The sequence below is a fragment of the Poecilia formosa genome, unplaced genomic scaffold (assembly GCF_000485575.1).
Source record: "Poecilia formosa unplaced genomic scaffold, Poecilia_formosa-5.1.2 Scaffold134, whole genome shotgun sequence".
Classification (NCBI taxonomy): Eukaryota; Metazoa; Chordata; class Actinopteri; order Cyprinodontiformes; family Poeciliidae; genus Poecilia; species Poecilia formosa.
The window spans coordinates 549,577-565,870 of NW_006800073.1; the positions used below are offsets into that span (position 1 = coordinate 549,577).

The 16,294-nt window shown below is 38.9% G+C and overlaps 1 protein-coding gene across 3 annotated transcripts in view; it reads right to left on the reverse strand.

Moving 5' to 3' along the window:
* The window catches only part of LOC103144940 (liprin-alpha-3-like), a 39,737-nt gene that overhangs the window by 5,453 nt on the left and 17,990 nt on the right, over positions 1 to 16,294 (reverse strand). For 2 of the 3 annotated variants that reach the window (XM_016676449.1, XM_007562124.2), the window contains 15 exons: positions 15,730 to 15,792; positions 15,566 to 15,645; positions 14,265 to 14,433; positions 11,957 to 12,144; positions 10,755 to 10,992; positions 9,790 to 9,923; positions 9,111 to 9,265; positions 8,909 to 9,008; positions 7,197 to 7,278; positions 6,922 to 7,122; positions 3,445 to 3,510; positions 3,020 to 3,046; positions 2,693 to 2,868; positions 1,646 to 1,743; positions 131 to 306 (listed from right to left, as the gene is read on the reverse strand). In XM_016676449.1, the coding sequence (XP_016531935.1) occupies positions 131 to 306; positions 1,646 to 1,743; positions 2,693 to 2,868; positions 3,020 to 3,046; positions 3,445 to 3,510; positions 6,922 to 7,122; positions 7,197 to 7,278; positions 8,909 to 9,008; positions 9,111 to 9,265; positions 9,790 to 9,923; positions 10,755 to 10,992; positions 11,957 to 12,144; positions 14,265 to 14,433; positions 15,566 to 15,645; positions 15,730 to 15,792 (1,953 nt within the window). Of the gene's footprint in view, positions 1 to 130; positions 307 to 1,645; positions 1,744 to 2,692; positions 2,869 to 3,019; positions 3,293 to 3,444; positions 3,511 to 6,921; positions 7,123 to 7,196; positions 7,279 to 8,908; positions 9,009 to 9,110; positions 9,266 to 9,789; positions 9,924 to 10,754; positions 10,993 to 11,956; positions 12,145 to 14,264; positions 14,434 to 15,565; positions 15,646 to 15,729; positions 15,793 to 16,294 lie in introns of all 3 variants that reach the window. The other variant, XM_007562122.2, reaches the window with a different exon arrangement.

Below are 16,294 nucleotides of genomic sequence, written 5' to 3' on the forward strand. Positions count from 1 at the left end.
GATTTAAAGGAACTCGGTGTTTTGGCTGTTTTCAGTTTTCTGGAAGTTTGTTCGATTTGTGGTGCACAGAAGCTGAAGGCTGCGTCTCCTCGTCTGGTTCTGGTTCTGGTTCGGTCAGTAAATGCATCACCTGTGTGTTCTGATTGGGGATCTGCAGCAGCAGGGCCAGGTCGGTGTAGTCAAAGGTGTCATCCAGAGCCAGCAGAGCGCCGTGGACGCCGCTCTCTCTGAGGTTGTCTGCGTACTCCTTCAGGCCGATGCTCTGGACCCAGCACATCACGCGCTCGTTGGACCACACCATCACATCTGGATAGGAACAACAGACTCTGATCACTGAGAAACTCATAACATTATCCCAATATCCTAATAATCCTGTTTCTAAAATAGAAGCTAATAAATAATCAAAGTTTCTGGCTCTCTAGCTTGACCTGGCCACTCGTCTGGGTTCAATCTACCACATTCAACCTTACAAAACATTTCCTTAAAGGCAAACCGTTATGCATATTTCACATTTTGCATCTTTTCATGTTTGGGTTTCAACTGCTTCTAAAAAGGTCTGAGTGCTTAAAGAACTCAGTTTGGCTTTTTTTGGAAATAGGTTAATGTTTTTTGGCAGCTAAATAGAAAATTAGCCGTTTCAAAAACCTCCTGATCCTTAAGTTACATTCCAAAGGCACTGAGTGAACCTAGCAACCCCACCAGAGCCCAGGCCCGTTACCTAGCAACCCCACCAGAGCCCAGGCCCGTTACCTAGCAACCCCACCAGAGCCCAGGCCCGTTACCTAGCAACCCCACCAGAGCCCTGGCCCGTTACCTAGCAACCCCACCAGAGCCCTGGCCCGTTACCTAGCAACCCCTCCAGAACCCAGCCCCATTACCTAGCAACCCAAGTGGAGTTCCAGCTGGTTTGGCCAGCTTGTTTACCTCTGAATGCGCTTTACAATATCGGCTTTTCCATTTACCTGAGAAATGTGCAAATTGTAATTACTAAAATAAATTAGCTTAATGGAAAAACTCACAGGTTTTGATTAGACAGTTTTTGTGCCAGGACCAGGTGGTTTTTCAGTCTTGTCAAAATTAGTCTACCGTATTTCTCTAAACTGCAGTGGAAACACTTGTTTTGCATCACATAAGTCATGCACTACTCGGAAACCACTTGCTGAATTCTTGTTGGTTGCACAGGAGGCTCCACTTCTGCTTTTCAAAGACATTTGTATAACTGCAGCAATTTTCACGTGGGAATGTAAACGCTGAGTTGGGGGCGTGGCCACCAGCAGCTTAATTATATTTAAAGTGACAGAGGCGAAAACATGCTATTCTGAACTGACCAAACTAAAATATCATCTTTTCTGCATCTTTAATATTAATATTGATTGAATCCATGCCAAATAATTCTCTAGTATATTTCTTTAATTGTGTAATAAATTATTTATAAAGCTCATTTGACCAATTTAACTGTCACACATTCTCCATAGCTGCATTTATTCTGCACTTAATAAATTTACTGTAAATATAAAGCTTTAATATGAGTAATATTAGAATAAGCAACTGGAATTATTAATAAATGCTTTTGGAAAGACAATATAATTTAGTATGTTAGAATTTTAGCAGAAATGGTGGATTAAGATGATTAAAGAGAGATTACCTTTATTCTGGTGGATGCTGTCCTCTCTCCGCCTCTCCAGCTCTTTTCGGTCGTAATTCAGGCGCTTCAGGCACATGATGCCGTAATGCAAACTGACCCTGGGAAGGTCAACAGAGCAGGAGAGTTTAACAGGTTCAAGCAGGGAACTGGGGTCACTTTTAATCTTTGAAGCACTTGAGGCTTTCAGCGCAGAGCCTTGATCTGACGCCACACCGAGTCGTCTCCGTCACAACAACGGGAAGTTTTGCATGAAAAACGCCTGGTTTTTCAGTGAAAACAAACAAAACTTATAAATTAGAAAGTGACTCATAAGTTCAGTTTCTTCAGAAACTCAGTTCAAATGTTTTTTTTTTGTTCCATCTTGTTTTAGTTAATAAATGGAAATTAAATCTTGTATTTTCTCGGTTTATGTTGCCATTAAAACTGCAACAAAAAAGCAAAAACAAATGAGCTGTAAGCCTAAAGCATTAAAACAAAAAAGTTTGGGAAATTTAAAGTGGTAATTTTGATTAACTAATTACATGAATTTTGTCACGTTAAAACAAATTACATTTTCCATCCATCCATTTTCTTTGCATTTTTCTAACATAAAACATTCCAGAACTTCGTTTCTAGAACGCCTGAAATATAAAAACTTTGACCAAACTCACAATTCTGACTTTTTTTCCCAGAATTCAAACTTTTTTCTAAAACTTTACTTTTTTCTCAAAAATCCAAATTTAATTTCAGAATTTTAACTTTAAGTCAGAATTCTGACATTATCCATATTTCTTACTGTTTTGATCAAAATTCAGTTTTTTTAAGAGTTCACTCTTTTCTAAATGTTCAAACTTCAATTTCAGAAATTGTACTTTTTTAAACCAGAATTCTGACCTTTTTCTGAGAATTTTGACTTTTCTTATCAGAATTTTTCCTGTTTGTTCTCAAAATTCTGACTTTAATCTTCCGAGATCAAAACTCTGAATTTGGTTAATTTAATGAAAACCAAAAAGTCTTGAACCAACAAATCTGTAAGTGAGGAACAGCAGTGGGTTTGTCGCGCCGTACCTGTGGAAGCTGTCCACCATCTTGAGCTGTCCCCTCAGCTCCTTCTTGGTCAGGTGGTCCAGCATGCGGGCGTCCACCAGCGACTCCATGAAGTAGCTGCGGTACTGGGGCAGGCCCAGGCTGGGCAGCCAGTCGTTGCCCACCCACTCATGATTCATGTCGCCGTAGGCCAGAATCTGGAGGGGGACAAGATGATCGGCGCTGAATCACACTCGGCTTTACATTTCACGTCTCAGCGCTCATGACTCACTGCAGATGAAGGAACCGACAAATAATCGTCGCGTTTTGTTAGTAAATAAAAAAAATATGAAAAAATGTGATCCTCACCTGATCCCAGCTGAACTCCTTCAGTTCCTGCAACGCCGAGAGAAAAGACGAGGCAGAAAGAGAGGAAGACGGAGCGAGTGGAGTGGGGGAGGAGGGAAGGTAAGCGGTGTGGACGGATGGAGGGATGAATGAGGAGAAGCAAAAGAGGGAGAGGTCACAGCAGCAGCAGCAGCAGCAGGAAAAGAGGACAAAAGTGAGGAACAGTGTGTTAGTGAACGGGTAATTAGTTTGAAGCAGTTCACGTAGAAACAGGGAGATGCTCAACACTATGGCCTGGGCCCACAGAGGAGACAGACGGAGAGAGGGACAAATACAGAGAAAGAAGAGGAGGAAGGGGAGAGACTCATCAACGTGATTCAGACCAGACGGTTATGCACAAATCCTGACCATAGAAAGGGAATCTGACAGGAAACGGCACCACTAACCGGAGGCTTGGTGGCGGCGTTCAGGGACTCCATCTCCGCGTGGGTCATCCACACGTTGCTGGTGGACTGCAGACAAAGTAAGCACAGACTTTTACTCTGAGAGCTTTAAGACAAAACACAGGTTACCCTTCATGCCTCGAGCATCGGAGGTGAAAGATTTCCCTACAGGAGCCATCAATCAAGCAGCGAGGCGTCCTGCAACGGACAAGATGTTCAACCGGTTTCTTTGAACTGATAGCATTTGTTCAGGGTGTCGAGTGAAATCTTTTGAATGATTGTTTCCCAACGTTTCAATCAAAACAAACAAGCTGCAGGAGAGGAAAAGCCAAGACAAACCCAGCCAGGAATCGGCGCCAAAATCCACAGCAATCAAAGAGAAACTTCAAGTTTCTTCTGGAAACTTCTTTGAAAACAAAAACATCCGATAGAAAGAAGAATGACGGCAAATTCACTGCTACAGATATAAAACAAACATTTCTGCCAAAACCTTTGAAATGTTTGAATTAATCGCAGAAATTTTCTAGAAAAACTTGGAAATATCCAAGTTTCCAAAAGACAGTCGTAAAGTAACTAGAAAAAAGATGAGATTTTGAGATTAAGCTCAGAAATTTTCTAGAAAAAAAACTTTTGGAGCTTTTTGGCAAGAAAAAGCTCAGAAGTTTTCTAAACAAACTAGGAAATGTTTGAGTTTGAAAACTCAAAAGTTGGTGAGAAAATACTCAAAAATTTGAGATTAAGCTCAGAAATTTTCTAGAAAAAAACTTTGAATTTTAGAGCTCCAACAGTGGAAGATATGCAAGAAAAAGCTCAGAATTTTTAAAAAAAATCTTGGACATTTTTGAGTTTCACAAGTGAAAAATGTTTGACTTTTGGAAATTTTCTGAGTTTAAGAAATTAAAGGAGAGGATTAAATTTCTGTCAAAAAAATACCTAAAAAAAGTAAAATTATTCCTAGAAAGTTTGTAGAAATAACTTGGAATTTTCAAAGTTTTGACTTATTTAGAGTAATAAGATATTTTCACTAGAAGCTAAACAAAAGGTTTTCTGTTTTTGCAGTGTTTCGTGTTGTGTGCGTGCAAAGTGAGCCAGAGGCTGATCTGTCACACCTTGGAAAGATTTTTTCGTTCGTAGCCCTTGGGTTGTTCAGATCTGGTGTCCTGCTCTAGTCACTCGACAACAGGGATAAATACATGTGTGAACCCAACCTGGACGGGTTGAGGACACAGCGTCCAGCATTTCATTACTGAGCATTCTGGTAATCCAGATTATTCCAGGAAAGACTTGATACAAACTTCCAGCTCCAGAAAAACTCCCATCTTCAAAAATTTCCCAAGACATTTGGCAGCAGCAGAGTTGAACAGAACTGTTTACAGAAGGCATTTTTCTCCAGATATGAAGCTAATATTTCTGCCGCCTGAGGAAAGTCTTATCAAATTTATAATCTTAAACAAAATGACGCACACAAATCCAAAACTCTGTTTTAATTCAGCAGCTAAATGTATACAGGATTATATACATATACACGGAGTAGTTTTAAATTTAACTGAAAATCCAGGGAGCTGTTATGGTGCTTTCAGGCGAACCTTCAGGATTTTTGGATCTACAATCCCGTCCCCCCAAAAAACATATCATTACTTTATTTGTTTAACTAAAAAAGATTATGTTTATTTTTGAGTGCATAAAATGGTGACAGACAAGTTTCAGACAGTTCGTAAGCTCTGTGAGGAAACTGCGACATGCTAACAGCTAGCAATGCTAAGGTTAGCATGTACCTTAAAAATTCCAATTTGTGATAGAGGGTTTTTCAGTTTTAATGAGTCTGAATTATGTCTTCTACATCGATTATAGACTCTTTAATGCATAGTCTGTGATGTATTTAACTGTTTATGGACAGAAAAAATAAAGAGGGTTAGGGTTACCCAAACCCTGCTATAGTTTTTGAAAAAAGAAAAAAAACATCCCAAATGTAAAAATGCACATTTTAAGGCTATTTTTTCATACCCTGTATAGGACATGTTTTTATTTTTGAGAAAATAATTGTATAGAAAACTGTCAATAATATGTCAACAGAATTGAAGATTATTATTGAAAGATCATTTACTTCTCTTCTTTTGCACAAACTTATTGAAATATTTGTAATTCTCTGCAGTAAATGTGACTCATAAGAATCTAAAATGAATTATATGTCAGCGTTCTGACACAGGAATGTGTTTTTGTACCAAAACATGCTATGTGCTTGCCGTATGACGCAGGCTGCATATTTATTTACATGAAGACTTGGTAACTGAGCATGTGGGGATGCATTTCAACACAAAGTGTGAACACACATAGCTGCAGCTGTCAGCTTGTTATTGGATCGCTAAGCCTTCGTGTTAGCACCAAGTATGAACAGCCACACTGAGCTGCATGTTGGACAGAGCAAAAAGAACCAACTCCCTACTGAGAACAAGTTTTCACAAGACTGCTAAGGTCAGCTCATGTAATGAGAACCAAAACATTACAAATAAAAAGTGTATAAAGCATAAAGAACAATGTGAGAAACTGCAAAACACTAAATCTTACCAAGTAATTTTGGTCTCGTTTGCAAATATCTTAGTGTTTTTGAAATAAGACAAAACCAACTCTCAAGAAACTTTTCAGCAACATACGGGAGCTTGTTCAAGTCAATAATTCCATCATATTGATGAAAATGTTCCAGTTCTACTGGCAGATTATTTCACTTAGAACATAGGAAAACTGTGTTGTTACAAGTGAAATAATCTGCCATTGGAAGTAGAATGTTTTTCTTTTTCATCAATATTAAGAATTTATTAATTCAAAATTTAGCTCCTAAAATAAGGAGTTAAATTAGGGCCATAAAGTTAGTTTAAAACTGAAACTGATAAAAAAAAAAATTTGAAACTGAAAATTAGCTTTCTTTTTATTAGTTTCAAAAGTTGTATTTCTAGTTTCAATATTTTCTTTTTCAGTTTCAAAGTTGCTTCTGACAATTTAAAAAAAGGAAAAACAATTTTTTTAAAAACTTGAAATTCTTTCCGTTTGAAAAACTCTGTTTTGAAACTGAAAAATTCAGTCTCTAAATATTTTTTTTCAGATTCAAATCTTTTCTTGTTTCAAAGTTATTTTCAGTTTCTAAACATTTTTGTCAAATTATTTTTTTTCCAGTTTCAACACATTTTCAATTAAAAACTTATATACTTTTATTTTTACATTTTAAATATGTTCTTTTTCAGTAAAAAGAAAAATGAAAAACTTTTTGGCCTCAATTTAGCTCCGTACTTTATATTGCTAAAAAGTTATTTTTAAGTTACTTTTGTCTTATTTCAAGTATGCTCATATATTTGCACTAGAAACCAGACAAAAAAATACATGGCAAGATTTTATGTTGTCACAGTGAACATACGACTTGTACCTGCCGATGTCAAAGCTGCGCTCTCAAATATAGAAGCGGGTATTAAAACCGAGGCGAAGCCTTACTGAGCGAGTGCTGGCCGGGGCAGACGGGCTGGTGAGGGACACCATCTCCTGGATGGCCAGGCGCAGTTTGAGGCGGTGCAGCGGGTTACTGATGCCGATCTCCCGCTGGATCTCCGTGTCCGACAGGTTGGCCATGATGGCGCCGCTCTTTACGTTAGAGCGACACGCCGCAACGTACCAGGCGGGCATACCGACCCACAGCTGGAAGGAAGTGACATAGTGAGACATAAAACCACAATAATCCATAAATGTATTAGCATTTGAGGATGACATACCTCTAACCAAGACACAACAGTCGGTCCATCCCAAGATGCAAATGGAAGTCCTTGGCGACAAGCTTCTTCCAGAAGTTCATGTCTGACAAACAGACAAGAACGTTTCACTGAAAACTGGAAACCAGTTAAAGCAAATAATTAAAAGTGACCTATTATGCAGGTCAGGATCGTCTATGGCAGGGGTCCCCAAACTTTTCCCTGTGAGGGCCACATAACTTTTCCCTTCTCTGCTGGGGGGCGAGTCAGTTTGTAACAGAAAAAGTGACGATTGCAGGAGCCTAAATGTAAAAATGTATTGTTTTCCAGAAAGCACAATCAAATAACCCTCTCTGGGTTCTTCACAGAACAAGTCAGGAAATAAATAATAACACTATTAATGAAATAAATAATAATCAAATAACCCTCTCTGGGTTCTTCACAAAATAAATCCAGGAAATAACACTATTTATGAGATAAATACTGTATTTTCCAGACTATAAGCCTCAGATATCTCTGCCGCTCCAGGTTTTCCACAGTGATGCAGCAGCAGCAGAGGGGGGCGGACACCCAACATTTGAGTTATAACAGGTCAATTGAATATCACATTTATTACGGTTGGAAAATAGAAAGTTGCCAAGTTTAGATTTAACTGAACTGATTACGGTAGTTTCCCAACAGTAACTGTAACAGTAAAAGTGCTGATCCTTCGTGTCTGCTACTAGCATGTGCTAAATGAAAATGGGCGCCTTCTTCTTCTTTAGATTTTAACGGCAGCTTGCATCCATTATTGTTGCACTACTGCCATCTATTGGATCCTAATATCTATACCTCACATTCTCATAATGATCCCAGTATTATTTAAAAAAAAAACGAAAAATCTTCTTTTTCCCCTCAATGCTATTTAACTAATCAACAATTCTCAAATTTAAATTTCCTATTAAAACCCAATTCCGTTTTAATGGGCGCTTTCTTCTTTTATTTCCAATTCTGACATCCAATCATCCAATCATTGGAAGTCCACTGATTGGAAGTCAGAATTGGAAATAAAAGAAGAAAGAGCCCATTAAAACGCCCTAAAGAGCCCCCTGGTGGTTGAAGAAAAATTCACATATAAGCCGCATGGTTCAAAGCTTAGGAAAAAAGTAGCGGCTTATAGTCCTGAAAATACGGTATATGGAAAAAAATCAAAATGCTCTCTGGTATTGTTGAGGGGGCCGGACCAAATGTAGAGGCGGGCCGGATCCGGCCCGCGGGCCACAGTTTGGGACCACTGGTCTATGGCAACACAAAACATGTTGATGACATTTTTGACACAAAATAATTCCCGTTTTAGGGACTCTAGTCACTTTAAATCCAAATAAGCACAATTATACAACTGTACATCTTTGAAAAGCAGAAGTGGAGCCTCCTGCACAACCACCGCACACAGCGGTAATACCAACTGACCAGACATGCTGGAGCCCTGTTTGGGTTGCTAGGTGACGGACGGAACTCCGCCGGGGTTGTTAGGTAACGGCATAGTGCCCCTGGAATGTGACTCACTGAAAAGTTTTTGAAATGACTCATTTTCCAGACAATAAAAAAACACTAACTTATTAACATGAAACCGCTGGGTGTTTGTTTTTTTATGTGCTTGGACTGAAGCAGTAAAAACCAAAATGAAAGTATAAAAATGTCCAAAATGTGAGTTTTGCATAATAGGTCCCCTTTAAAACACCACAGGATTCACTGACTTCTTTTTGCTGCGACGGTCTTTATCTGCCGGACCAAGAGTTCCCGACTTGTTTATCCCCATTGCGTCTCCAGATCCGAGGTCTTCAGAGGGTGTAGACGCTGGGAGAGACATGGAAAGATCAACTCTACTGAAAAGCAGAAAACCGTGGAAACTCAAATGTGTTTGAAATGACAAGGAGGTAACACTCTCTCGTCGTTTACCAAGAGAGGCAGATTCATCACGCCCGGGTTGGCCCAGCCTTCCTTTCTCCTTCTTCCCAAAAAGCCGACCGATGGAAGACTTGATGCTCTTCTTCTTGCTGGACTTGTGGAGAGAATCCTGGCTGCTGTTGGAGCTGCTGCCGTCTGCAGAAAGGCTGGGAAATGAAAAAAAAATCAGTAAGTGGAAAAATATGGAGGGCCATAAAGTTTAAAAAAAACTTAAGCTGAAAAAAAAAACTTGAATCTGAATATTAATTTGGAATTGTTTTAGTTTCAAAACTGTTTTTCAAGATTCAAAACTTGTTCTCAGTTTCATAAGTATTTTTCAATTTCAAAACATTTATTTTCAATTTTAGAAATACTTTTTGGATTCAGTTTTTTTTTCAATTTCAAACTTATTTTTCAGGATTCAACACTTTTGTCAAATTTACAATTTTTTTTGTTTCAAAACTTTCAGTTTCAAAATTATTTTCCAGATCCAAAACCTTTTTTCAGTTTTTTTTTTTGAGTTTCACTATCAACAATTTTTTTCCATTTCTAAATATATATATATATATATATATATATATATATATATTTTTTTTTGGTTTCAAAAAAAAAAGGCGGACAAATTTCACAGCCACAGTTTAGCTCCCGAGACAAATTGAACCACAAAAGCTGAATGTTGTGTCGACGTTACCTGCGAAACTCCCGGGGGTCGTCGAGCATGGCGCCCGGGTGGGTGAGGTTCATTCTGTCCAATCGCAGCGCGCGAGGAGTCGGAGGAGGTGTGGAGTCGAGGAGAGCAAGAGATCGATCGTCCTCTTTGTTGTTCTGGGATGTGAAATGTTATCTCAGCTTTAAAAGTGTCAATGTATTAAAAGCAATTATTACCCCCACAGATTTTATGTTTTTGCTTTTATGACACACATATTTCCTCCCATGTAAAACCAAACTCAGCTTTCCAAACATTTGGTAAAATAAAGTTATTGATGATTAACCACTTTTTCCAGAGTGGTTTCTGGATGGTAAGTTAACAACAAAACACACTTGTCTTTTCCATTAGCGCAGACGAAGTTAAACCGGTGGCCGTCCTACAGCAGTTCCGCTGGCGTTGCTAGGTAACGGGGCTGGGCTGGCTGGGGTTGCTAGGTAACAGGGCTGGGCTGGCTGGGGTTGCTAGGTAACGGCGGAATGCTAGCTGAATGTGACCAGAGGTGGAAAGAGTAACCAAAAATTGGACTCAAGTAACTCAACATGTTTTTACTCAAGTAAAAGTAAAAAGGAGCAAAAGATTATTAAAAAAAATACTCCAAAAAGTATATTTTTTCTAAAAGTTGCTCAAGTGAACGTAACTAATTTCTACCCAACTCTTAATGTGACTTAACAACCGGGAGATTTTTGAATTGGCTCATTTTCCACATACCAAAAAATATGAACTTATTTCCCAAAAACTTGACTTGGCGGTTTTTGAAAAATGTGCAAAAGTGAATTTTGCTTGACAGGTCCCCTTTAAAAGATCAAATTTTCGTGTTTTCTACAGTTATCGGCTGTACTGGACGACTCCCTTTCTGGACGAGCTATATATTTGCATAAACAGGGAAGTAAAGTAAAAATGTTAAACACTGGCTGGAGGTTTTGCATTCCAGGACCGGTAACTGGTACCTGTCTATCAGTCTCGCGGGCCGGGGAGTGAGGCAGGCGAGGGGTGGAGTGTCCAGAGCTGGGGGGAGACGGGGAGGCCAGGGTGGAGGACGTGATGGATGATGGGATGAAGCCCCGTCCAGTGCCGTCTCTGCCCAAAGAGGAGGGATGTGTGGGCGGGCTGTCCAACGCCACGCTGACCCGGCTCTCAATTTCCTCGGCTCGCAGCTCCGTGTTCTCCTTCTCCTCCTGGATCAGCCTGGTTCAAACAAAGCAAAACAACAATTCCTCCATTAGCTTTTAGCGCAATCAGCCAAAAACAGGCAGGAATTCATGATTCATTAAATATTTTTGACTTTAAACAACCAAACAGTCTTGATTTTCCTTTCTGTTGAATTATGTATTATGTTAAATGATCAATAATTGGCTAATATTTTCACAAGATCTTTGAGTGAAGCAGTGGAAGCAAAAAGAGGCACAAAGTCTAATATTTCATCGACGCAAACATAGATGCATACAGTGGTACATATGATATAAAACTCAATATTCATGAAATATATTTAAATAATGTAATGAAATACAATCACATTGAAACTTGAGAACATTCTCAGGTGGGAAAAGAAGATACCAAAGTAGACCAATCTATCAAGTTTTGTTTGTTTTGTATTTGCTTGATATTTAAATCCAGGTTTATTGTTTCAATAGGATTCGTTTTGTAAATACTCCCAAATGGTGAATTGGAAAGATGGTAATAGGGCTACTTTAGATTTCAGTTTTACTCTTTCAATCTTTCATGGATAAATGAATGTTTTATTCATATATATGCTTGTGTAATTGATATTTATATTGGCCAGACTGATTTAGCTCATGAGAAAATGGAGCAACTTTCCTGGATTTTTGCAAATGTTACAACAACAGTATCAAAATCATGTTTTTCAAAGTGGGTTAAAGGTCAACGAAGATAAAAACACATAAAAAAGAAAAAGGCTAGTCGCTATTTCTAACTCAAACATCTTATTACACCTCAGATTTATCTGTTGATCCTTTTAATATCAACATGTTTATGAATCGGTATTAAGACCCGTAAAATCTAATCACTGTGTGTTTATTTTCCCCCTGATGCCATATCAGAGAGCTGATGGTGTTTCCAGGCTGCTGTAGGTGATGATGTGTGTCAGGCTGTGGGGAGGGATTTCCTGAATTATTGCCTCCCTGCTTCATACTTGATCTCCTTATTGATGGCCTCCAGCTGTTTCTGCAGCATGATGGCCAGGGTTTGCACGTCTGTCTGTCCGCTGGGGGAAAGCAGCTCAAATCGAGGCTCCCCGTCGTCCTCGTCATCGGAGCAGCCCACGTCCATGCTCTGCTCGTACCCGGTTCCCAGCAGAGCCCCGCTCTCCCAGTCTGGGTACTGCACAGAGAGAGGCACACCAGAGCCTTCATGACACAAAAAACTGCTTTCAGGGTCTGGACTCATTTTTGTTTTCCACAATTCAAGAATAAAACTACAACTTTTAATTCTCCAACTGTATTTTAAGCCTGGCGGGCCACCAGGCTTAACTTGCACCCCCACCAGTCTGAGAACTGTTTATTTATTTATTATAGGGGTCTTTTTATAGACCTGTTGCGTGTTAATGTTTATATCAAAATTTTTTGCGCCTGCCCACAACAGTGGAGGGACAAAAAGACGATAATTTAACGTGTCATGTAGAGATTTTCACACAGCAAAGGGAAAAATATCAGAAAATCATTGAAGAATAACTCAAAACCACTTGTTTTCTTCTCTATTTTTTTCCGCTCCCTGCGTCGGTTATGCTACACTCAGACTGGTTGCCATAGCAACTGATAACTACACCACTATATGTATCAGGATTCAACACAAAAAAAAACACACACTTTTAAATCTTGCTATAAACAAGTGAAAAGAGAGCAGGAAGAAGAAAAAAATCTGCCCCTTTCTTAATAATTACTAAATAATTTTTCAGGGTAGCATACATTAAATTAATAAATTTCAAACAATGTATAATTCTCTTCCTTATTAACTCTGAAGTGTAGAAGACTTGATCTCATAAACTGTTTTTGTGAAACTTGACTGCGAGAAACTTGGCCGACTTCTTCCAGAGACGCTGCGTTCAGGAGCAAAGCAGAAATCAGAATTTCTGAACGCAACAAGAGAAAGCAGATGACCGTGAAGAACCAAACTGTGTATTCAGCTGTGGTTAGAATAAAAAACCTTCTCAGATTTTGTTACAGCAGCTCCTTGATTTTCCTAATTGCGACTCGTTAAATTTAATTTGCCTGATTCCCTGTTCCCGTCAGCCGTTGATGTCATTACGTTTGACAGTTTTATTACCCCGTAGGCCCACTGTGGAGCAGGACGAGCAGGTCGCCTACAAACATCTGAGCAACAAAAGGGACACGTTTCCAGCGACTGCTACAAAAATACCGAAACATCGAAACCTAAAGCGGATCGCTTCAGGACGTCTTCATTTCACCGTTTCTGTCAATTATTTGTGATATTTTGACTAAACTGGTAAATTATTTCATTTGCTTTTACAGAAAATGAGTGTGGGAAATGTTGAAAACCTAAAATTGTTTAATAAATGCATTTGTTTTATTATTTTTATATGTTTTTCCAACAGTTGCACCTCTTCTTATGAATAAAAAAGTGACATTTAATTTCTGTAAAAAATTGTGTTTAGAAAATAAACAGTCAAATCTCAGAATGATTTGTGTTTTTGTTTTTACTTCTTATGGAAATACCTTAATACATGTGGAATAAGACAAAACTAACTTCAAAGTAACTTTCCAACTAGAAATAGCCGCTTATTTTAAGTCAATGATTCCCTTATATTGATATGAAAAAGAACTAGTTCCTTTAAGATTATCAAACTTATAACAAGATGTTTTTTCCATGTTACAAATGAAATAATCTGCCAGTGAAACAAATACTATTTCATCACTGTTAGGGAATTATTTGCTTTAAAAAAGCTGTTATATTTAGCTGAAAAGTCACTTCTAATTTAGTTTAGTGTTATTTCAACTATTTGCACTAGAAACTTCTATTTTTTGCAACTACATTTGTTTTTACAAAAGTTGCACCTTTTGTGGAGCTCTTATAAATAAAAAATATATTTTATTTAAAATTAAATTTAGCAAAGCACAACAATTAAAATCTCTTTATATTTGTACTTTTGTTTACAAATATTCAGGAAACCTGAAATTAGATAAAACTAACTTATAAATAACTTTTCATCAAGAAACAGGAGTTTGTTTTAAATAAACAGTTTTTTAATATTGATAGAAGAAAAGTACTAGTTCATCAGGAAGATTATTTCACTTATAACAAGACATTTTAGTTTTGACTTTTTTGCACTAGAAACTCACTAAGATTTTGTATTTTTGCAGTGCAGCTACTGTTTTCCAGTAGTTGCACCGTTTCTGGAGCTTTAATAAATTAAAAAAGACATTTTATTTCTTCAATGAGTTGCATTGAGGAATAAAAACAGTAAAAATGTGAATTATTGGCACCTTGCTTGAGTCCTCATGGGCGGTGCTCCAGCGGGCCCTGTGGCTCCGCCTGCTCACCCCCCCGCCGGAGGCATTACCGAAGGGATCCAGGTGAGTGGTGGAGCCGGCCGGGAGCGACCCGCCTCCATGGGAATACCTCAGCTCCAGGGCGCTGCCTGGCAGAGAGCGGCTGCAGGAAAGACAAGGAAAAGATATGCCCAGACAAGATTAAAAGGCCAATTATCCCTGTGGTGGATGAGGTTTTTGTGGTAACTTGTCTGTGACAGTTTAACAAAAACAAACAAGTTGAGGAATGTTGTGTAAGAGGGCATTTAAAAGTGGGAGAAAGGAGGAAAAATCTGGAGCTCGGCGTAACTAAGAGACACCTGGTGAACGCTGCAGCAGGAGGCTCTGACAGATGACAGGGAAATGTTGGGTAATTCATGTGTTTATGCAGTGAGCGTGAAACGCATATCACCGCAGACAGCGCTTAGTGAGTGATTTATCGGCACTGGAGATGCTAAAGTTGTGCATTTTATAGGCAGGCAGGATTTAAAGAGTCTGTAACACGAAAAAAAAACAGACATTGTTTAAAAAAGATGAATCACTTTCAACCTGTGTACACAAAATAAATATATAATAAATATCACAAATTATGATAAACTCCGTCGCACTGCAGAGTGTAAAACCGCGGCGCCATTTTGTGATGTAATGAGGGTAAGTCAAAATGTAAACAACTATGGCAGAAAACACAGAAGCGGAAGAAGTTGTCAATGCTTTTAGCGATTGGAAAGTTTTGGAGGAAGATGATCTGAGTGAGTGATGAAGAACACGAGACATTTCAAACTCAGAAATCTCCAAGTTTTTTCTATTAGATTTCTGAACTTAAACTAAAAGTTTCAAAGTTTTTCTCTCAAACTTTTGAGACTCAGAAATTTCCAAATCTCAAAGTTTCTGAGTATTTCCTAGAAAACTTACACTTTTTGAACTCAGAAACCTCCAAGTTTTCACTAAAAAGTTTCGGTTTCATTTTAAAATTTCAGAGTATTTTCTTGCAAATTTTTGACTTTTCAAACTTAAATTTTTTTTTCTTATTTTCAAGTTTCTTCTGCCAAATTTTCAGCTTTTCAAACTCAGAAATGTCCTTGTAGTTTCCAGAAAATGTCTGTATTTTTCCAGAGGAAATGTACTCCTTTTTATTTCTATGCAGAGTGGCTCTAACACGCCATCGTGTGTTTCATACAGTTGATTTAAAAGCTTCCGGTGAAAACTTCGTCTTTGTCTTTGTTTTATGGTGCGACAGACTCTTTCTGTTTGCGGACCTGGAGTAGGAGCCTCCGGGTCGGGCTCTGAGCTGGTCCACCTCCAGCTGAAGACGCTCCAGCTCTGCGATCAGCTGATCCTGGAAGTGAGAAACGACAGAGTCGGTCCAGAGGAAGAGCGAGTGCGCAGACAGGAACAGGAAGGCTGCATGCAGGAGTCGCACCTTGTTTGCTAGCAGATCATCCTGGAGCTTCTTCATGTTGGACAGTTCCTCAGAAAGGGCATTCTGCAAGGAAGCCGTCAGTTTTTAACACTTCAGGTCACAAAGCAGAACAGAAACAATGAGAGGAAAACTGAGCTTAACGAGGGAAAATATGGAGAAACAATGGTGTCGTTATTCTGCTGACGGTTTGGTTTAAAATATATTTAACTGATTGAAAGAAATGAAAAATATTGTTTTCTATCCATCCAACCATCCGTCTGTCCATCCTTCCATCCATCCATCCATCCATCCATCCATCCATCCATCCATCCATCCAACTGTCCGTCCATCCATCCAACTGTCCGTCCATCCATCCATCCAACTGTCCATCCATCCATCCATCCATCCAACTGTCCGTCCATCCATTAAACCATCCATCCATTCATCCATCCAACCATCCATCCATCCATCCAACCATCCATCCATCCATCCATCCATCCATTCAACTGTCCGTCCATCCATCCAACTGTCCGTCCAACCATCCATCCATCCATCCATCCATCCATCCATCCATCCATCCATCCAT